Source organism: Rhodamnia argentea, chromosome 11 (assembly GCF_020921035.1).
Source record: "Rhodamnia argentea isolate NSW1041297 chromosome 11, ASM2092103v1, whole genome shotgun sequence".
Lineage (NCBI taxonomy): Eukaryota > Viridiplantae > Streptophyta > Magnoliopsida > Myrtales > Myrtaceae > Rhodamnia > Rhodamnia argentea.
The window spans coordinates 21,538,119-21,561,027 of NC_063160.1; the positions used below are offsets into that span (position 1 = coordinate 21,538,119).

General features: G+C 41.9%; 2 protein-coding genes across 2 annotated transcripts; both read right to left on the reverse strand.

Moving 5' to 3' along the window:
• Positions 1-15,978: 15,978 nt before the first annotated feature.
• Positions 15,979-17,445, reverse strand: LOC115735877 (myb-related protein 308). The gene is made up of 2 exons (XM_030667307.2): positions 16,911-17,445; positions 15,979-16,705 (listed from the first exon to the last, which is right to left on the reverse strand). Exons 1-2 carry the CDS (start codon positions 17,171-17,173, stop codon positions 16,174-16,176), a joined length of 795 nt encoding a protein of 264 aa, XP_030523167.1. The 5' UTR covers positions 17,174-17,445; the 3' UTR covers positions 15,979-16,173.
• A 3,952-nt stretch (positions 17,446-21,397) lies between these two features.
• On the reverse strand, positions 21,398-22,887 carry LOC115735912. Its single transcript, XM_030667351.1, has 5 exons — positions 22,806-22,887; positions 22,203-22,307; positions 21,926-22,036; positions 21,751-21,810; positions 21,398-21,628 (listed from the first exon to the last, which is right to left on the reverse strand). Exons 2-5 carry the CDS (start codon positions 22,272-22,274, stop codon positions 21,545-21,547), a joined length of 327 nt encoding a protein of 108 aa, XP_030523211.1. The 5' UTR covers positions 22,275-22,307; positions 22,806-22,887; the 3' UTR covers positions 21,398-21,544.
• Between the last annotated feature and the right edge of the window lie 22 nt (positions 22,888-22,909).

Here is a 22,909-nt window from a genome sequence, read left to right on the forward strand (position 1 = left end):
ACTGATTCGACTAAATTTGTTGTCATCGATCCATATCTCATCCATTCATCATAAGCTTTGGTCCATTTCTCTCTTGGAATCTAGTCACACAATGCAACCGTGCGTAAATCCGACTCCCTAATTCAGCTCATGATGCGATTGAACTTTCACTGTTGATTCTCGTAAGCCGTACATTACAACAGAATTAAGTACTTCACACTCAAATTTATGAACATATAGTTTCATCAAATTTACAAATTCGAAAACTTACCTGCCATTTCAATGAGTTGTTTGCCTTAGATATTTTTGAAATTTTTATTATAGTTACCGACAACATGCCGAATGCAATACCTATGGTGGCCATGTGGAGGACACCACCCTTCTGTGTCCATTACTCTTTGAATCCCGATATAGCTGTCTGATATTATACAAATATTTTCTCTGCTAGTGATATATCTCCGCAATGACTTCATAAACCAAAACGGTAAATATATTTTTTAACCTAATTTGGTAAAAAAAAAAATTTAACCTATTTTGGGAAAAAAAAAAGCCCAATATTTTCTTGGGGTTTTTTTCACAAAAAAAAACTAAAAGCAAAGATAAAACAATGGCTATGTTCTTACACAGGACAAGTTTTAGTGGCATCTTGTATACTTAAGTTGTTTATATGTATGCTTATATCATGTAAGTTTTGCATGAGGTTTAGCAAACCGATGATGCATGTGAGCCGGTGTTCACTTGCAAAAGAAGGTCAAAACGATCGAGCGGATGCATATCTTCGAATGACGTGGCGATTGATAATCACTACTTGGTGTAGAAGAAGAGAGACACTCCCATCTATAGAGAAACAAAAATGAAGCAGAGTATCCTCTGCAATGCCACCACCGGAAAGCCGCAGCAAAATCAAAACTGGGGTTGACTCTCGATGAACCAGAAGACGGACGACCTCCTCTGCCGAGAAGAGACGAGGACTAAGTGACCTTCTTTTGATTTTTTAACTAGGGTTGTTCATTATTTCCCGCATGGGATCTCCATCATCATTTACAATGATTCTTACGTCGTGACAAAATTTGTCACATTGATGTTTGAAGGAAATGGAAATCTCGACATGATTGTATCGAGTTTTTTTTGCTCTGATACCATGAAAGATTTTATGGGACCACAACTGCTCTAAAAGCTTAGGCTGCTTTTATGGGACCACGACCAACTGTTAGATGAAAACGTGATTTAATATTTAATTACTCTAACACTCCCTCTCACGCTTAGTCGGATCTTTTTGTCTAGTACTAAGCGTGGAAATATTTTATTGGGGAGGTAAATAGGAGCCTGGAAAAATTTGAACTCGGGACATCTTACTCTAATACTAAGGGTGTGCAACTGCACCGGGTTTACCCAGAACCCGGATCGGCCCACCCGAAAAATAGGGTCGAGAATCGGTTCTTGCTCAAACCACTCCGAGTTTCAGTCCCAATTTTTGGGAATTGGTTGAAACCGGTCTGGTTCCCGGTTCTAGGTGAAGACCCACCCGGATCGGTTTTAAAACCGATTTTTAGTTACTTTTAAAAAAAAGAAACCCTAATGTAGTGTCCAATCTAGCGTCACCCTTTGGTTGCCTCACAGCCCTCACCTCCACAACGGAACGCCTTGTCGGTGGTCGGCCCTCTCCATGGTCTCACCTCCCTTGCCAACTTCGGCGGATGCTCCACGAAAGCAAACTTCGAGTTATGCTGTTTTTGTTCTGATTTTCTTATTAAGATATGTTATGGTTTTTCCAATCGTAGCATTTGAGCAAGCTCAAACGACCACTATTTTTTTTTTTGTGGTTCCGTGTTGCTAGCGACGGTTCGGTGATGGTGTTTAGCGCACCGACATCGATAGTGTTTATTGCATTCATCGAACATCCCTTGCACACCATGTGTTTGCTGGGAGTTTCAGGACAAATGGCATTGCGATAACAAATGTAATCCAACCCAACTACTAGGATAAACAACTTCTTGATGCACTTCTCCGAGTATTCTTACGAGAAATAACTGTGAAACCGAGCCATTAAAAAAGGAAAAAGAAAACTTGTCATGCCTTCTCTACGTTTGCTTTTATTAGTAGTAGATTGTTTTTTCGGGCCATTGAATGATGGGTAGATGATGCACGTAACTTTGCAGTTGTGATTGCTTCCTCTTCTATATTCTTTGAGCTTATTTGTGCCAAGTTTGTTTTAGCTTATGCTCTCGAGTCTTGAGTTCCCAATGTTAGCATTGAGATGCCCCTTTGTATTAGTTGGACTTTTCTCCGATTCTTGAAAGTTTGACAGAACATTGTTTTTGCTTTAAATCTGCAATTTGAGATAGGGAAGTGAATAGATTTCTTTTTTGTTTTCAGTAGAATCCTAACATTGTTGCATAATTTGTTTTCAGATGGACCAAGACAAAGACATATCAATGGAAGTACATAGACATAGTGAAATGATGGAATTGCCATTCCATGGAGTTGAAGTGGAATCGACCATGAGTGCGACAAACAAGGCAACGATGCCTAGCTCCCGTCCTCCTCTTAGCAAAAAGAGAGCTAATCACTCGGAGATGTGGAATCACTTTTCGAGAATCATAGATGATGAGACACAAAAAACAATTAAGGTAAAGTGCATTCACTGTGGGATTGAGTATGAATATAATGTCAATCATGGAACATCTACTATGCGGAAGCACTTAAGCAAGTGCAAAAAGTATCCTCATGCGGATAAGAAGCAAACCATTTTTGCACCACGTAGCAAAGATACGGCTGGCGAGGTATGGGAAAATACTAGTGGTGGTAATGTCTTAACAACATGGAAGTTTAACCAAAAACATAGTAGGCACATGCTTGCTCGGATGATCATTATTGATGAACAACTTTTTTCCATGGTTGAGTGTGTTGGTTTTCGTGATTATGTTACTGAATTACAACCTCTCTTCCAGCATGTGTCACGATTTACGTTTGCTAGAGATTGTATGAAGTTGTATTTGAGTGAAAGAACTTGTTTGAAGGCTTACTTTGGCAAGCTTAATTCTAGGATTGCACTTACGACTGATATGTGGAGTTTCATTCAAAACTTAAACTATTTATGTCTCACTGAGCATTTTATTGATGAAAACTGGAAGTTGCATAAAAGAATCGTCAATTTTGTGATGATGCATAGTCACAAGGGTAGAGAGGTTGGGAAGATGGTGGAGAAATGCATTTATGAGTGGAGAATAAAAAGAAAGGTATCCACAATAACCATGGATAATGCTAGTTCCAATGATGTGGTCGTTGGTTATTTGAAGGAAAAATTCTCAAGTGAAAAGTTTTTAATCTTGAATGGTGATTATTTACATATGAGGTGCACAGCTCATATAGTAAACTTGATTGTAAAAGATGGATTGAAAGAGGTGCATGATTCTATTGCACGTATCCGTAACGTAGTTAGGCATGTGAGGAGTTCTCCTATGAGAGCAAAAACATTTCAATCTTGTATTGAGAGTGAAATGATCACATACAAGGGTTCAGTTTGTCTTGATGTTAACATTAGATGGAACTCTACTTATCTAATGTTGGATACTGCCATAAAGTTTAGAAAAGCTTTTAAAAGAATGGAAGAAGATGATTTATCTTTCTTAAGGGATATTGACAATGATGCTCCTCAAGATGAAGATTGGGAAAATGCCATCATTCTTTCTAAATTTCTGAAACAATTTTATGATGCTACCAAACGGATGTCGGGGAGTTCATATGTTACTTCAAATGAGTATTTTGAGGAGATAGCTTTTTTGTATAAATATTTGAATGATGCAACGAATGTTTTGGACCCTAAGTTTAAAGCTATGGGAACAAAAATGAAATAGGAGTCTGACAAGTATTATGGGAGTTTGGATAAAGTGAATATGACGGTGTTGATTGCGGTTGCATTGGATCCTACAAAAAAGTTGCATTATGTGAAGTTCATTTATGAAAAAATGTATGATGATGAAGCGAAAATTGATGAGATGCATGATAAGGTGAAGCTTGCCTTGGAGAGTTTGTTTGTATTTTATGAGCAATCCTTTGGTGGTTCTTCCAAGAAACGAAATTTTGGTAGTTCGAGTGTGAGTACTAGTAGTAGTGGTTCCAATAGTGGTGACAATGAAGGTAACAGCGACCATGTCATCCAAGCTTGGCAAAAAAGGTTTCTTCACTTGAAGAAAAATGCATTTGATGACAAAAAAATCTGAGCTTGATCGGTATCTTGAAGTTGAAAGTGAAAATGTCCTTAATCTTGACCTTTTGATGTGGTGGAAGAGTACTGGGTCAAAGTACAAAACCTTATCATTAATGGCTCGAGATGTTTTGTCTATTCTCATTACCACTGTTGCTTCAGAGTCGACTTTTAGTACATCGGGCCGTGTGCTTGACAACTTTCGAAGTTTTTTGACTCCTAGAGTGGTGGAAGGTCTGATTTGCACTCAAGATTGGTTGAGAGTCATTCGCCTGCCAATTAATGTTGAAGAGTGCGTCGAGAATGCGGAAAAGTTTGAGTCGGATAAGTTGTGTATATTTCTTTCTCTTGTAATTCATTCGCATATCTATTTATTGAATGAGTATTTTTCTTATCTCTTTTTTTATTTTTAGATTTGGATTGTCTTACCGAAGACATTATCATTGGTAAATAGACTTCATTTTGTGGAAACTACGATTTTGTGGTAAGTAAATAGACTTCATCGATCGGCACTTTTGCATTTGTCTCTAGAGCATGGTTTCTTTTTTATTTTTCTTTATGTAGGAATTTCAGGTCTTTGTGAGAGATTTCGTACCAAGTAAATTGGCTCGTGACATCACTCTTGGAGGAGGAGTTATGCTCAGTGGACTTGTTCTTTGGGATCTTTTGCTGTTCTTACTTTCTTTCGCCGGATTGTTCTTGTGGGGGCAATTAAAAATTGTACAACTCCGGTTCTGATGTCTCCTCGTCGATGATTTTGGTTTTATGCTCATGCTGGTTCATGCGCGCTTAATGTGGTGTCTTTTAGCACGTCATTTGGATCCTACAATTTTAGTTATTTTTTAATGGGTACAACGAAAATTGAAGTGTGATAGAAAGACTTGCACTATGTTAATTCAGCATTCTGGAGGATAATTGTTACTTTTGGTGGATTGTAACTTTTATTTTTTATATTAGGGTTTGTTACTTTTGGTGGATCATACTATTATTTATTTTTATTTTTTTTGGATTGTTGCTTTTGGTGGATTATAATTTTTGTTGCTCATTTCATCGATGTTCATATTATTTTGATGAAAAAAAAAAAGAAAAACAGGTTCTCGGGTAGACCCCGAAACTAGACCGAAAAATAGGGTCGGTTCCAAAACAGGTTCCAAGACAAACAGGGTCGGTTCTCGGTTCCAAAAATTGGGAACCGGTTATAACATGATCGGTTTCAAGGTCTAGATATGGACCCAGCTCACCCGGTCCATACTCACTCCTATCTGATACCATAAAAGATTTGATAAGACCACAGTTAATTGTTCTAAAAGTTTAAACCGATAGAAGAATGTGTGGTTTAATATTTATATATTTCAATAGCTACCGTCACGTAGAATCTATGCCGCTGCTATTTTTGTACGAAACATGTCTTGTACATCAATTATTTGTGTGGCTTTTTAGTGATGTTGATCCGCACTAGATAATCCCTTCGAGGGGAATAAATACTGGAAAAAAAAAACATTGCATAAGCCGGGGTTCAGATAAGCACATGTAAAGTGGGAAACAACAAGATCAGAATCATTGCTTTGGCGAAAGATGAACACCACCTCATTAGTGGACCACCATCGAGATGCCGAACATCGCAGGAGGTAGGCCTACTACTCTTTTGGCTTCCCTTTGTATCTCTTTTTGGCGAAGACGAAGTTGACTTGACCCCGTGTCCCACGACCGGAGTGATTCACGAGGCAAACAGTCCAACGTTGTTCCTCGTTCTATGGATCGACAAGAGTGGGCTGGATCTTCATGCAGCAAGAACCGGATAGCTACTGTCGACCCTGCTTGATCGTGGGCCAGCCGTCCCCGTGGCTCGATCTGGCTCTTGCGGCCTCGACAAAAGCCCACTTACGTTTCGGCATGGGCTTGATTCGACGAATGAGGTTGTTTTAGGATCGTTTGCGTTCTGGTTGTGGATCGGAAGAAAAGGTCCGAAGAACTTGGAAGAGGCTCTGGTGTAGTGTGAGGACAAGGCCGAAGCCAACTTGAAGGAACTCGAATCCATATGCTCTTCTTTCCTCTGAGCGAGAAATTCGACAGTGGATTCCTCCCTTATTTTCTCGGATTGTGTCCGTGAAATTAGAGTGGAACTCGAGACTTCGGGCTCTGCGAACCGAATCCAAGTCGAATAGGGAAATGCGGAGGAGGGGTGCAGGGTAAGATCTTGATGGATTTGTCTTGTGGGCCGTCAAGTTCAAGCGAGAAATCTGGTCACCGTCAGTCGATTGGAAGATCTTGATTGGAACTCCCCTAAGCGGTTTCAAAACTAATCTAGGATCGTATCCGTTTGGTTGGGGGTCATAGGAGTGCGACTTTTGATGAGTTCGCACTGATGTGAGCCGAAATAATCGATTATTCATTCCAAATGGGCAAAGACATTCTCGAAAAGCGTCGAAATTTGTTGATTCGACGAGTACGCACTTCGATCCCACAAGCCACGTGTCGATGAGAAGATAGTTTTGGTCCCACGAGGCATCATGAACTAGTTAAATTAGATCCAAACTTGTTTGCTAGTTAACTTCGATGATGAAATGTGGGTAGTAGGATCAATAATGCCACTGCCAATGGACGTGCAATTATCACGGTCCCGCCTAATCATTAGGGACACCAGAATTATTGGCCGTGAAAATCTCTAACCCGAATTCGCCCTTTCCCTTTATGGAAACTTGGATTTCCATTTCAATCGTTCGAACATGAAGACATCAAGCTCACCACATGATTGCCAAGCACTTTGGCTTCTCGTCTCTCTTTCCATTCGATTGATCGAAGGCACAATAATAAATACCAAACATCCATATGCACATATCGTGCATCAGACCGAAAAGAATTATCAAAAAATTCCTGACATTATTGTAATTGGACCAATTTAGTTCTGAACCTTTTTTTTTTTTTTAATTGGGTCCTAAGCCTTTCGCATTTACGTCATTTCGGTCCATTTGATCGGTCGGCTCTAGCGTGAACAATTTTTAATAATTTCCTTTTTTTGTTCCTTTTTTTATTTGCGAGAGCTTCATGGCCCTCGCCCTTCCGTGACTCTCGCCGGCCACAGAAGGAAGACAAACAAAAGAAAGAAAAAAATAAAAAATATATATTATTATAAACTGTTCACGTCGGCGTCGGCCGGCCAAATAAACTGCGATTGAATCGCATGTCTCGTAAATTAATTTTGTCAACCAAACATCAATCTTCTCACCTGTAAAAACTGCCCACGATGAACAGCAGCTACAGACGTCCACTAATCTGTTCATTCGGGGGGCTACGTTGCAAAAAATGAGGGAATTCAATGCATGCTTTTTTGATCTCGCGCCAGACCAACCACAATGACTTATCTCTCTCGAAGCTGCACTCGTCAACTTGAGAGGGAGTCAAGAAGTGGTTAAATTCCAGGGCGTGGAGCTGTCTTCCTCTCCCATTTGCAATCGGCATGCCTTCTCGTGGGACGGCTAATTTATCCTAATTTAACGCGCATTCGCTCGACATTATACTGCCTGTCATGTAATTTTGAGCAGCCCCGTGGTGATTCTCGCGCTTGTTTTGTCTCTCGCATCGATAGGGACTCGAGAGGGGGAGGGACTTCGCTAGCGGCCCTCGGATCCGATCCTCGGGGCAAGGAGTCTATCGAGCTGAGTCGATAGTAGCCGTATCGCGGCGGCGGACTCCTAATCTCAGAACTCAGGGTCGGGGGATCAAAATGCGATCCGATCACACTTGTTCTTGTGTATATTTTCCAAGTCTCTGCCCTGTCTTTAAAAGCGTATTCAATGTTAGTTTAATGCAACGAAGACGATCTATCCACACATATGAGAAGAGACATAAATGATGTTGGGTAGGTAGGTGATAGGTGAATTTGCTACTGAAGTGGTGGTACAGCACTGGCTGGTGCCAAGATTTCTTCCTTCCTTTCTCTCTCTCTCTCTCTTTTATTTTTTTATTTTATTTTGGGGGAGTGATGGGCAAGGCGTAATGATTGAATAATTCATAATAAGATAAGAGTTAGGGAACCGAATAAATAAATGAAGAAAGTGAGTTGGAAATGGGAAGAAGGCAAGGAGTTGACTCGTTGCACATGGACTCGGATGAACACTGTGGGATCCATCGCCCCCGTTGCATTGGCAGCAAGCAAAGCAAAACCCTAACTAGTGAATTTTTTCCTCTTATCCAAATTATAATCCCACTTCAATTCCATCCTCCCGATCATCAGAATAATCGCGGCGCATTCGATCTCATCTAAGCAATGCTAAACAAGTCTAGGAAAAATTGTCCAGATAATCATAAGCCTTTTGCACTTTTGTCAATTCAATCCTAGACCTTTTAATTTTACCGACCGAATCCTGGAATTTTCACGTTTTCACCGGGCTCTCGCCTGCCACTTCCATAAATAAAATAAAAAAACAAAGAAAAGGAAAAGAAGAAATTTAAAAATTTAAAAAAAAAACTATTGAGATGTTATTAATAATTATCCACCTCGGCGTCGGCCGCGCCACTTAAGACGGCGAGCGCCCACGTCAACCATTTTCATATTGAAATTGATCGGATAGACTCAATTGGCAGAACACGAAAATATTTAGAATTTGAGCGATAAAATTAAAAGATTTATGATCGAATCGAGCGTAATATGAATAATTTTCCTCCCATTTCCCCATTACCTATTTTTGAGTCTTGGTCGCGATATCATAAAGTCCGGTATTAGAAAACAAGGGCGGGGGGGAACATGCACCATCCCATCCACGTAAGGCCCCTGCCAAATAATTGAGGCGGTAGTCAATGACTCGACGTCGTCGTCACTCACTTTACACGTAAGCAAACAAACCCCTCTTTCTTTAATCGCCCCGACCCCCAACTGAACCGCAGCTTCATGTCCGTGTAAAGAAACAACACATCGCGATTACGATCACTTAATTATGATATGAAAGAGGAGAGATTTAGGTAAAAGCTGCACGAGTGAGTAGTTAAGGAGCCTGCCCCGTTGCCTCGTACAACGTCACCCTTAATTGCACGTGAACATCTCGACGACCCCTTTCGCCCTTTTTTTTTAAGATCTCTTCGAGAGAGAGAGAGAGAGTTAGATCCCAAAGATCACCAACCAAGAATGCTCACGATCTTCTCCAATTCTACGAGATGTCACTTTTCTGTCTTTTCCTTAGAACACTTTCGTTATGTCTGAACTTTCCAGTACTACCTCGGAAGTCAAAAAGCCTCTGCAAATAATGTTCGTAGTTGTTGTAGATTTTCCTCCTTTGCAAGGTCTTGATTTCAAAACCGTGCATTTTTAGTATTAAAAAAAGGGTGACGAACGATTGGCCAAAATTGTCATGTGGGTTCTTTTTGTGCGTGTGTGTGTAATGTCTCCAAGAATTCGTGCCCCTCTTCGCAGGGTGTTGCTTCCCCACTTGCTTTCCAAAAGGCGGTCCAAGCGGTTGCCGATATTTTCAATTTGCTACTGTGTCGACTAAAGATCCGAGTAGATACCAAGTCAAGCCGGACTATGACAGACAGCCCGAAGCATTCCCCGTTTTCTTTGCACGGATTTGCCCTGATCCCGTGCGTGATAAAATGTCGATCTAGATTATGACTTGGACCGATCTGTTCTGGGGCTATACGAGCACGGCGCGTTGTGTAGCCAGCGAGAGGATCGTTGCTGCCGAAATGTTGTTGACCGGGCAATGTGGAGGTCAATGGAGCATTGCTTGTGAACTTCCCTAGCGTTGGAATGGGAAAATTCCGAGATTTTGAATCGTCGAGAGGACATGGAAGCCTAATGGGTCTTCAGAAATTTTGGGGGTTATAATTCGACACTTCTTTGCCACCAAAGGACGGAAAGAAAGTCAATGGGTAAGAATTGGAAAAGGAAGGTTTTAGAGAGAGAGAGAGAGAGATGAGTTTGATTAGAAAAAAGGATGTGGGCCCGACATGCTCGTGTTCGGAGGGGCCCACAAGCCGCAGCTGCGCACATGGCCCTACGTCGGACTGCTGCCAACTACCGCCCCCCCGAAAAGAGTGGAGTTGGTAGCGTCTGTGATGCTGACGTTTTCTCTCCCCATCTTGCCCCTTCCTCTCCGCTCTTATTTACACATATGCCACTGTAACTCCAATTTTTCCTTATTATTTAGACATCCGACCCAACCCAATTGAAAAATTGTTCAAAAAATCTTAAACATGCTTTGGTCAATTCAATCACAAATCTTTCAATTTGTTAAATGAGTCCTAAACGATTTTGATACTTTGTCAATCGAGTTCATCCAATCAATTAACAGAAAATCGTTAACTTTTACGTCAATGGTGCTACGTAGGACGGCCGTCGTTGGCAATAGCGATTTTTTTAATTAATTTTTAATAAAAATTGATTTTTTTTTATTCCTTTTATTTTCTTTCTTTCTTGTCCTTTTTTTTAATCAAGTCCGGCGAGGGTCACCAACCGACCCTCGTTGACCATTAGGTGAGGGCCGCGAAACACTATGTGACATCCTAGATTAACTTACTGAGATATTGTTCGCTTTGACCTGTCCCATATTGAGACTCACGGTTTTGTCCTTCGCGTACAGGTGGACACCTTCCCAGGAGGTCACCTATCCCAAAAGTGCTTCCACTTGAGTATGTCTAACTTTGAAGTTCCATAGTTAACCATTGCCGCTACATTAAAAGGCACGTATGAGAGTTAATTTTATTTTTTGCATATATATTACAAAATCGCTCTCTCTGTTCGATGTACAGTTTGGTTCATTCATACCCCCTTCATCACCATGCCAAGAGCTGCTCCTTCGTCGGGTCTTCTTGCTCCAGCAATCACACCCCACGCTAGCCGGACCGAATCATTACAGCCCCACCAGCTTCCTCATGGTTCATCCCTAAACCATACACATGCTGGAGGGGATTCCACTCTAATATCGTATTGTGACATCCTAAATTAACTCACTAAGATATTTTCCGTTTTGACCAGTCTCGTACTAAGCCTCACGATTTTGTTCTTTGGTGTACATGTGGGCACCTTCCCAGGAGGTCACCTATTTTGGGAGTGCTCTCACCCGAGCATCCTTAACTTTAGAGTTTCAAAGTTAACCATTGTCATTATGTCAAAAGGCGCCTCTAAGAGTTAATTTCAATTTTCACATATGTATTCAAGAATCACTCTTCCCTTGTTTGGTGCACAGTTTAGTCCATTCATGTCCCACTCGTCATCCTAGAAGCCTGTTAGGAGCCGCTTCTTGTTCCGATCCTCTCACCTCGACGATTACTCTTCGCCCGTCAAAATATTTAAGATTCAATTGTAAAATTGAAAGGATTAGTACTAAATCGGTAAAAATGTAATAGTTTAAGTTTTTTCATCACAATTTTCCCTCACTCAAAATTGCTCTCCACGAGCCTATAGCCTATCTCATTTTTATCGAATCTTACGTTTTACAGAGGAAACAAATATTCGACCGAAAAAAAGAAAAAAAGAAAAAAAACCTCCCATGAATACAAGCCAAAGCCCGTCCACGAAAATTAGGTAAGACTCCACCAACATGACAACAGACATGACCCCAAATGTTATTTCTAAGAAGGAGACGCTATGCATATCGATCGTCTGGTACAAGGAAAGTGGATGGGGAATGAGGAGGGGAGCTTTTATTATGATCCCGGAGCATGTGAGAGCCACACACATAGATTAGATCCTATGAAACTAGATTAGATGCTGCTCAAATACTTGCTCCCCCTTAGGATTTACCATCCGACTGCTTAGATTAATCATGGGATGTTAGCATGCCCCCATCAATCATATGTTTTATATATTTTGTACTTATGTTTCTGGTACATGTATGGCAACTCCAATTCAAATTAGAAAATTCCTTGTCTCTCTCTCTCTCTTTTTCTCTTTGATTGTGTTGGAGTGTTGTGGGGGGAATGGGATGGTGCCATTAGAAAAGAGGGTATACCTACCCTTTTTGGTACAGGTACCATCAATTTAGGAGGATCATTCAATAATCCCCCACCCCCCCACTCCCGAAATTTATGCTTTGTTTGGGACAGGGGTTAAGATAGAGAGAGAGAGAGAGAGAAGCAAATCACGGGCGAGTGAAGAAAATCTTGTACCATCCCTCCAATTCACTCTCATTAAATAAAAAAAGAAATCAAATTTCGTTCGAAAGTTTTCCAATTAAAAATTCGTGCTTGCCAATGTTTAATATGCTTGTACGAGTGTGCGCCGCATTGGAATTTTCTTTTTCTTCTCTCATCTTGAGTTACGTTCACACGTACGATGTTAGTTTTGAGAAAAAAAAAAAAAAGTTACCCTCCATGACATGACGGTCGTTCTCTATCTATCTTTCGTGGAATCCTAAGATAAGACGGGGAAGCAAATCGATGAATATAGTAATTCCCACGTCTGGTTTGTCAAAGAGAAGGGAAATGGGAATCCGAGAAAATGTATGTTAAACGTAAGATATGCCTAACAAGATAAGTGTGAGAGGAAATCCCTCGAGACTACCAAAGGAATTGTTGCTCTAGCCATTAAAATGCCCATTCTCTTTTTAAAGAGCGTACCAAAAAAACCCAAAGCTGGAAAGATTACCCTGTCTCTTTTTTTTTTCTTTTTTTTTCATTCTTGACCATTAAACAGTCGTAAGATCTTATTTGGCACTTAACGGGCATCTTTTTCAATAAACGATGTGCTTAGACAAGAACGGCAAATCATACACAATACGGAAATTGATAGCACGTTGTCTCTTCTTCTTCCAAATCCAAAAGAACTTATGTCGATCGGGGTCGAAACCAAAACTGAAAAACCCTAAGCTTCCAATTGGCCAGGGTTTCAGCCACCTTACTAGCTCAAAATAATTCCTTAGGTTCAAAGGTCATATCAAAAGCATGGAATGTCAAGTAAAGGCATACAAGTTTATCATGCACGAGTCAGTCTTTTCTCAACCATAAAGAGGAGAGATTAGATGCACGATACGACATATGCAAGCTCGGAAGAAGGGGCCATGAATACTTTGAGTGGACACATGTAATCTCCTACCAAACACAGGCAGATGATCCATCAGATCTTAGGCAACTCGCCTTAATAATTGGACAATTGAAGGGCCATTACAATTAGTTAAAGGTGGGGATCAAGATCCAGAATAGGGAGGAAGTACGTAAGAGACGGGTCCCGCCACCGTCACCACCATTAGGGTTTTTCACTTTCCTTCAATTTCTTGCATGTGATGTTTGGTTGGAGTCGATCCATTAGAACTGTCGAGGCAGAGCCAGAGCAATAATTACCTCTTGCTCCCACAATTTTTCTTAAGAAAGAGAAAAATATCCTGTGGAAGCTTCCAAAATCTCTACCTAACACCTTTGAAAAATAATTTATCGAACGTATTTGATTAATATATAGTGAGTGAGGTGAGATGGTGAAAAGAGCCGGTCCCTTTTCCAATATGGGAAGCCACAAGGACCATCTCATCTTTGGATCTTTTCATCGAAGTAGCCACCCACACTCCATGTGTCCCTTTTCGATCTCCCATGCCTTCTGAATTATCAATTCAAAATCGAGATATTGTGATGTGATTTACACTCCCCATCGATAAAAAAGCACGGGATCCTTCGTAGGAGTCACGAGGCTTTTATAATTTAAGTTTGTATTTTATTAGTAGTTTGTGCTTGAGTCTATGAACAGCTATTGTTATACATACTCTTTTTTAACCGAATGATGTAAAAGAGAGATATAATGTGCTAATTCTAATAGAATGTCCTATTAAATGTAGCTCTAGTTTAAGGATCAACCGGGATAAATCTTGCGTCTCGATTTCTCTTTCTCGCTTTTACTACTCTATTTCGTTGAGGTTGTGTGCCGAATTCTAACAAGACCGGCTCTCTTTTTTTTTCCCCCTTTCTTTGTTGGGTGATATTTTGATTTTTTTTTTAATCATATTGGGTGCCTCTCTTGGCTTGCAATTTGGGCATCTAGGTCTTAGGTCTTTATATATATATTAATTACGGCATATGGTTTGGTAGGCGCATCGCTCATTGTATGCTGCCTTTATGAAGCCATTCGATGACAGGACGAGTCAATGCGATCGGACCCCCGGAGGCATGTCACCCCCACAGGTTTTAAGTGCTGGTGGTTTGCCATTAAATCGAGAGATGGAGCTGTGGCACCTTGACCTAAGAAATAAGTGTTGCTGTCGAAATACGAAAGCTTTTAGAGATTTTATGGAGTCAAAGCATGTGGACTCGCCTTTTTGGCTAAGAAAACATAGGTGAGGGTTGGAAGTTTCGAGCTTACAGAGTAAAGGCAAGCTATTAAAGGGAGCTGTGGGTGTATGGTCTAATGGAGAAGGGTTTCATCAGTCTCTCAAGATATCCACGAGCAAGTCGGATCGACGGAGTAAATGAAGATGCAGCCCCTAATTCCACGAAATCGTATTGCCGGGGTAAAGATCGGACGTGTGTGTGAGGAGTACGGGACCGATATAGGTTAGATTTCCTGCACTAATAAGCAGATACAATCCCGTCACGTTTGAGCCACCTTAAGCTTCCCCGTTCTTAGTCCATACCGATTTATTAATACAATTTGTTGTTAAAAATAAGATTATGTACTCAATCGTGACAATGTTTAAGCGTCGTATATGAGATAATTACATATCTCTCTCATGCACACTCTCATTAATTCAGGAATTGGAAGTCCTAAAACTCATCATAAACGTATAGTAAAGTTCTAAAGCTGGTCACAAAACCGGAATAGATTCCTAAAAATTTCATAAAGCGCAAACGAGTCCTAAGACTCATCACGAAAATGCAATCGAGTTCCGAAACTTTCAAATACCGCAACCAACGATCGATCGCGGTGGCGTGAGCTCTTTATCAATCCCTTTGAAACAATTTTTGCTCGCTCAACGTGACGTTTGAAGTGAAGTTTCGCGATAGAGAAGCCGATCCGACTTTCCAAGCGCACAATTTAATCGTGCGTTATATTTCTCGCGACATCTACGCGAAAATAGAAAGGAGGAAGTATGCACAAAAGAAGACAAGGTGGTAGTTGTTCACAGAAGACAGAACAGACAATAAATGTTTTTGGGTTGGTAGAAATATGGTGCACTTGCACTAGGGACCGTTCGCAGTTGTTTAGTTCCTTCACGCCTTTTGTATATACACATGTTAATGTCATAAGGTTAAATAGCCCCTTTCTTTTCTTTTGTTTTTTTTTTTGTGTGTGCTTCTGTTGTGATGCTATTGATAGGTCACCCACCACCCCATCCCCTCTTCTTATCTCCTCCTCTCACGGCTTATCCATTTCCTCCATATATCGATATCAACTTTGTTTGTTATCGTTTCTTTTTTTTCTTTTTTTTTTGTCCCCTCTCTCAAAAGGACCAAAAAAAAAAACCCTCCAAAAAATTCTGAAAAATTAGGAGAAAAAACCATTTTTTTTTTAATATCTCAAGGTATGAAAGGCTTAGGAAGAGAGGGCTTCTTCACTTCATGAAAGACTAATGGATGCTCGAAGGGATAACTTTGGTACTAACAAGGTGTACATCTATGTAGATTTCCAAATGTACGTGGCGCATAATTGACATGCTAAATAAATTTAAGACAGCACTTATAAATCTTCCTAGTACTCGCACACGAGTTTTCATATGCATGGAGTATATACGCATGTGATGGAATTAGAAATGGGTCTTTTTGAAAGATCCTTCCATTTCCAGGCAAACCCTTTCTGAAATTCCGACCCATCGAGAACCGTAAGTCAAGTAGGCAAAACCCGATCAGGATGAAGTGCCGGCAATGGCTATCTGTGCTAATTTGAATTTTTAAGTATATAGAAAACTACGCACTACATTAATCATTACAAATTAGACCCCCAAAGAGAAGAAGCAACAAAAGAGAAACCCCGGAGAGATTATGGACTAATAGGCAAAATCTCTTTCTCATCTCTCTTTGTAAAACCTGCTCGGACATCCAAAAACCACCCCACTGGAACGAGTCTTAAGGCTTCATTTCATCTCCAGAGTTCTGAAATCCAGGACGCTGGTCTTCAACCCCAAGAAGTTGTAGCCGCCATGGACGCTGCTTCCCCCGCTCGCTCCTCTCCTGCAACTGCACTCCTTGCTGTCCTGCAACCCCAGGCTGCAGGCAAAGCAGTGGTTTCTCTCGACCATTCCCATGGGCGCATCAGGCTGGTGGTGCTGCGGCTGATAAGGAGGGCTTATTCTGAGCTCAAGATTCAAGTCTGGACACCTTTCTTGAACCGTTGCTGGTGTTGTCGTCGTCGTCGTCATCGTTGTCGGTGGGTTGTTCTCCTTCTTGTAGCCGAGCGCGGCGGAGATGGCGTCGTCTAGCGGCTCTTGTTTCGACGGAGTGGCTGCGAACGAGATGGTGGTTGTGTCTTGCGCGGTCTCGCTCAATGGCCTGTGCGTCGCCGGATCGATCCCTCGGTTCAAGAGCTTCCTCCTTATGTGCGTGTTCCAATAGTTCTTTATCTCGTTGTCCGTCCTCCCGGGCAATCTCCCGGCAATCAAAGACCACCTGCGGGAATATAAAGTAAAAACCCATTTGACTCAACCTAATCTGAAGTTAAAAAAAAAAAAACAATTTAAGCTTTGAGAACATTTAGTTAAGGAACCCAGATTAGGAGACATGTCAGGGTAATCATTCTCCTGATTCTCGTTTCTTGTGTTACTACATGATCGGGATATATTACGCATCGGGCTTGTTCTTGCAATCCACTTACTTGTTACCAAGAAGGCTGTGGAGTTTGATGATGAGCTCATCCTCTTCATCGGTGAAGTTGCCGCGCTTGAGGTCAGGCCTCAGGTAATTGATCCAGCGGAGGCGGCAGCTCTTGCCGCAGCGGAGGAGGCCCGCCGCCTTCGGGAGCGACCGCCAGCAGCCCTCGCCATGGGCCCTGATGTAGGCGATAAGCCTCTCGTCCTCTTCCTTGGTCCATGCGCCTTTGTTCGTGTGAGCCTTCTCACAGCAAGGCGATCTTCCCATGTCTCAGTACACCAGAGAAGCTGGAAAGAAAAACAAGAAAAAGCGAGAGAATCTTTCCCTCCCCCAAGTGCTATGAGCTCAAGCTGTTCTAGCTCCAACTACTGTTCTTATATATAGCTGGGTCCTCGTGTGAGAGCTTGGGAAATCTTTTTTTAGAGAGAGAGAGAGAGAGAGAGGGAGAGAGGGTATTGCTTTCTTGCTGCCAAACCATTAAGGCCGGCCCTTGCGAACGCTAAAGGTGTGATTTTTATAGCATTTTGACCCGAGATCTCGATCGATCGAGAGAGAGAGAGAGAGGAATAATAACATTAGCTTCTAGATGTGAGTTGGTGAGACAGGTTAGAGGGGGGAGTGGCTGGTGGCCTCTCTCTTATGATGATGCTTGCATCAGCAAAAGGGGGATAAGTTAAAAAACAAAACAAAACAAAACAATACTTCATATGTTGTTGTATTAAACTAGACAGAGGGGGGTAAACTTCAGGTGGGTATGATTAAATTATGTCAGTTAACTCTCAAAATCTTCCCCCAACACACTACACAGTACTAGAATATAAAGTGCAGATTATTATTATTCTCATTTGTAGTGTTGTTGGAACTAACACCAATCTGGGTTTTTTTTTTCATTTATATGAAAGTCCAGCTAGGTCCACAATAATGGCGTTCGTATGACCAGTTGGTCCGGGGATGTAAAAAGCTCTTTGCTAGGGTTATGGCATATACTCGTATGGAGGAGACCAAAGTCAAAAGCATGAACCCCAAAAGAAGGTGACGGAATTTGAAACCCTCCAGAAATGCTTAGCTAGGTTTAACTCAGATGTAGGTTATTACTTGGTTTTGCCAATATACCTATATTTGGAAATACTTGTTCATTATAACAAGAGTTAACCATTTGTTTCCTAGTGTGCTGATTTAGGGTTTATTTCCCGAAAGCGGATTTTGTTATCAAGTCATTAAACTTTGATTACAGTCATATGATATAACGAGCTTCAGAAAGAACAAAAAAAAAAAAAAAGAATTCGACGTTTGCATTGGATATGACGTCAAATTCACATGGCCACCAATAACATTCCCGCGGAAAATGGGCCATGCATCGAAACACGGCGTATGAAAATTCGAGATATCTGAGCGACGGCTATAATGGAAATTCAGTGGCCCGATCACAATCTACTTAAATCCGGTGATTACAGGTAAATTTTATCTCGTTCCGAGTGCAAATGTGCGAATACTTATATGTGACTTACATGACAAGAGAAACAACTCGCTAGAAGGGGGAAAAAAACAAAGAAGAAGAAGGAAAAAACAACTGGGGGGGGTGGCCCTAGGCCGATGGATTTTCCAAGAAGAGTAAGTTGATGGGGAATGGGCATAATGGAGAAGAAGGAGAAGAAACAGAAGTAGTGGTTTGTCCATTCTTGTCCATAAGTAAAAACATGGTAGTTGTGCTTCTTTATTCTACTACTGGTATTCTCTCCCAAGTGCACATGAGAGAGAGAGAGAGAGAGGTGCTTCTAGAAGGTGGGGGGATGGTGTGGGAGGTTGGGTACGAGGCAGAGGATGATGTAAGAAAGAAAAAATAGAAAGAGGTGAAGGAATAGTGTTGTTGTGGTTGTGGTTGTATGTGGGCTTTGGTTCACCTTCCACTGCCCCCCTCCCCTCCTAACCTTGCGGTTCAAGTTTAGGCCCGAGTGTTTGAGTTTTTACAGGATTGGAGGGCAAAGCCAAAATTACTATCTCCCTCGAAATTGCTACCACCACACATCCCTCCCTTCTCTCTTTCCGTGTTAGGATGCAGGTCCGAGCTACGTCAGAGAAATACCACGTCGAAGAATTTGTGTGGTGTGGACGATTCATATATCATGGTTGGCCTATAACTTATTGACTTAAACTTTTGAATGAATATAGGTACAATTTGATATATTGACGGGCTTAGACTTGAACTTCATTTTGGATTATCTCTCCAGACGAAAGTTATCGGGCTTCTATTGCGTGTCCCTTAACGCTTTTCGAATTTATTATATAAAACCCAGCAACTCCCCTGAGTTCATAAGAAAGTGCTATGAATCGGTTGACAAGAAGCTCCTCTTATGCCTAGTACCAGCTAAGACGTATGGGCAGTTCTCTAATGATGATTCATTATGCCTATGACGCTCGCATTAAAAGGTTCAGTAAGCCTACCTCTTCCAATCCCACCAAAGTGGGTAGCGTTGGGTGCAATTATTCCGTGGGCGAAGATCTTGAAAGCTTCGCTTGCCATATGATTTTACCTACCTCCCTTGTTTTACCCCAAATCCCTCGCTGTCCCCAACCCTATCCACACATTTCTTTTTTCCTTTTTTTTAACATGGACCGACCCCACGGTCGTAATTCCGCCAAATCCTATCCGATTCAATCCGGGTTCGCTCCGAAGAAGACCTAACCTACATTGCGGGCAATGCGAACGTGGCACATACGCACGTAGGAAATGGGGATTACGGTAGGTGTTTTACTATAACAAGCGGTTTTATCCACTGACCATGTTCCCAAAGTCAATTTGATGGGCTGAAGCCGATCGGAAAGCAGTGAGTGACCTTGCCAAGGTTCTTTACGTGTTCCTCCCTAGGATTCACTTCCTCTTCTATAGTCTCATCAAGTTATCCCTAATATTGTCGAAACTCGGTTCTCATGGCCACAAGTTATGTTGGGTCTCACCGGCAGATCAGGAAAAAAAAAAACACGCACGCACGCACTCAACCGGGGTGCCACATATGGGGGGCACAGGTCCAACCGCATTGGATCGGATTACCGATCTACGCCGGAGAAATTAGTCACGACCGTTGTTAATTTGCTTGAACGTAGTATTAACCCATTTAAGGACTCGACATTTTCAAAAGTAACAACCCGTTTAAGGATTCATGGCGCTAGCCCAGGATTTGGCAAGAGAAAATTTTTTTGGGAAGCAACATGACGAGGTCCAGCTCACAAACACGTGGTGACGGTGGGGGATCATGTGCTTAGGTGCAAAACGAATTTCTTAACGTGCGAGACAAACAACTGAGGCTCCTGGAACTAATGGCAAAGCATTGCTAATAACACTGTCCTGAAAAGCCTTCCACCTACCTTCTTTTGTGGGGATTGGGTTGATTTGTTGCCCACACGTATAGTCCTGTGTGGTAGTCCCAGAACCAACCTAAAAGTAAATGCCTTTTAGCTCAAGGTCTGTTTTCAAGGACCCACGACAACATGGGTTGGAGAATTCCCGCAGGGGGGGGGAGGGGGTTGGGGATGACAGGAACGAGATGGATGATTGGAGGTTTCATTGCCACAAGAGAATCGTTTTGGCAGATTTGAGGTTTATCGAAATTTCGGTCTTCTGCCAAACTCGGTGTCTTGCTCTCTGCGTGTCGTGAGTGTCGTGTGGTGGAGTGCGCCTCTTGCTCAAGGGTTTGAGATTTGGATTTCTCGTTCGTGAAAGCGAGCAGGGTTTTGGCGTCGCCGTTACACCGCACCACCCACCCACAATGTCCCGGCTGACCCGAATAAAGACGCGGCAGCTGATGGCTTCACATCTAGTCTAACGAAATGGAGGACATACTAGCTCGGGACAATTGTGTATGTGAATTCCTCTGTGTTTGGTACTCACACAAGGATTGCGGCAATGAGTTTCGACGCTCTAAAACATCCGGCGAAACAGAAGTTCAGCGGTTAGACTCCGGAAATGAGAATCCTTAAACAAGAGTCACCCTTTCATTGCCTATTGTTTCGGTGATGGTGGGAATGGATTAGGCTGGGGGCTCTGTGAATTAAATTGAAAACCAAATGCGCAGGCTCATAACGGCGATCTTAAACTCTTGAGCATGACATGTTAACAGCTATCATGGGGTAAAAATGAAGCTGCAAATCAAATTCTGCCAAAACATGCGCACACAATACCTTGGCGCTTGAAGTTATCGATAGCTATCTAGTACAAAGCTTTCCAAATACTAGCAAAACATCTCCCACATGTAATCCCAACTCAAAGCAGCAGGTCGTTTACTAACCAACTGGAATGGTAGTATCGCATTACAAAAGATGTGCTGAAAATGAGGTTAGATTTTTCTTGTGACTTCCTACGAGTTCGCTGGCATGTTCTGCCCAAGCACCAGCAATGCCCCAGCTACTATTGTGGATTAAAAGATACGGGCCGTTGTGCTCTAAGCTAACAACGTACAAAAGCAATGGAAAAGCGGTTTCTAAAACTTCCAATCGCAATCTCAGTCAGCCACAGTTGCCACAAGCACTGTTACTGCAGCAGCAGCAGCAAGAGTGCCCAAACTGAATTTAATCGCGTCGTGTCTTGCCGCGTTGCATTTGGATATGCAGTCTAACTTCACTGCAATGATCTTCATCTCTATATCATGATGAAGTCTTCCAAATCCTGTGTTCCAACTCACGGAGAAATCCCCCATTCTCATCATGCAAGATAGAATAACGAAATTTCTGCGTCGTATTTTCCAAAATTAGTCATGGGTAAAATTAACCTTTCGCTAAGCTCACAAAATGTGCTGCTAGCTGCTTATTGCTAAATAGACATAGCACAAAAGGAAGCAAAAGGTGCATACCAAACTCCTCTCTACTACAGACTTCAAGTCTGAAAGGTGATCATCTTGAAGTATTTGCATCTACAAAGCACATACGGAGCATACAAGTTAGAATGAAGTCTCCACACATTTGCAATCAAACAGTCGGCATGCAGAAAAAATTGACAAAACTTGTACAGATAAGATAAGGTGTTACAGTCTGCAGGTCTCCTTTAGTTGCGAAATGTTGAGCCGCGTCGTCCAAACCATCATCAAGGACTTCAACAATCAGATCGACATATTTTGATGGACACCTTCGGCTTCTAATCTGATCACCTGCATCATGAAATAAATAAAAAATAAAAAAAACAGCCAAGTAACTAAGAACAAAAACTATCGTAAAGCAACCATTGAGGGCTGTAATCTACTCCAACACAGCAATGCATTATTTTCTCAACGAAAACACAGAACATCAAGGGCGAAACATAAATTACCAGAGCGATGCGGCAGGCATCCCATAAGACTTCACGAGAGGTCGGGACCTCATCTCCGACTTGATTCCCCATCGAAGCAGAGGGGTCAATGCAGCCATCTGCAAGCTGAAGAAGAATTGGAAAGGATTGGCGGAAGAAGGTGAAGAAAGGCTCATTTCGCCCTGTTTTTAACCGAAGTAAAACTAGCGGCTCCTTTTACCAAAAGACGACTGGTTTTTCATACCGACCCTGCTCCCGACGCTGTTCTTGTTTTTGTCTTTGTTTTTTTTTTTTTTTTCATTTCGCTTTTGTTCCGGTTTGTTCTATATCCTACGGAGGTGAACAGTAGATGCACATCCACACATATATAGATGCAATGCAGACAACTAAACCGCAGAAACTGACATCCTCTGACAAGTAAAACGCAGAATCGATTCCAGTATTCAATAGCAAAACACTCGATTCGCGTAATCAGCATAACGAAGAACCGACGGCAAGCTGTTATCCCTCGGTCCAACCCGCACGATGACATCATTCTCGAAATCACCAAACACGGACTCGACACGGTTATCTCGACTAAGAACCCTCTGATCAATCGCGTAAATGCTCGCTTGGGTTACTTACTGGTGAAGCGCTACGACAACTTGTCGTGCTTCTGCTCGGTTTAGCTCTCCCTGGACTAGTCGTGCCCCTTGAAAGGTGAGAGCAAGAGCGCCGGAGCGACCGTT

What these genes read in the sequence shown, in the direction of transcription:
- LOC115735912 (XM_030667351.1), bottom strand. Translation starts at nt 22,274, where the DNA reads ATGGGGAATCAAGTCGGAGATGAGGTCCCGACCTCTCGTGAAGTCTTA. An exon ending in ATGCCTGCCGCATCGCTCTG is followed by an intron (nt 22,037 to 22,202) that starts GTAATTTATGTT and finishes GCAGGTGATCAG; the next exon opens with ATTAGAAGCCGAAGGTGTCC. An exon ending in CTAAAGGAGACCTGCAGACT is followed by an intron (nt 21,811 to 21,925) that starts GTAACACCTTAT and finishes TGTGCTTTGTAG; the next exon opens with ATGCAAATACTTCAAGATGA.
- LOC115735877 (XM_030667307.2), bottom strand. Translation starts at nt 17,173, where the DNA reads ATGGGAAGATCGCCTTGCTGTGAGAAGGCTCACACGAACAAAGGCGCA. An exon ending in CACAGCCTTCTTGGTAACAA is followed by an intron (nt 16,706 to 16,910) that starts GTAAGTGGATTG and finishes ATATTCCCGCAG; the next exon opens with GTGGTCTTTGATTGCCGGGA.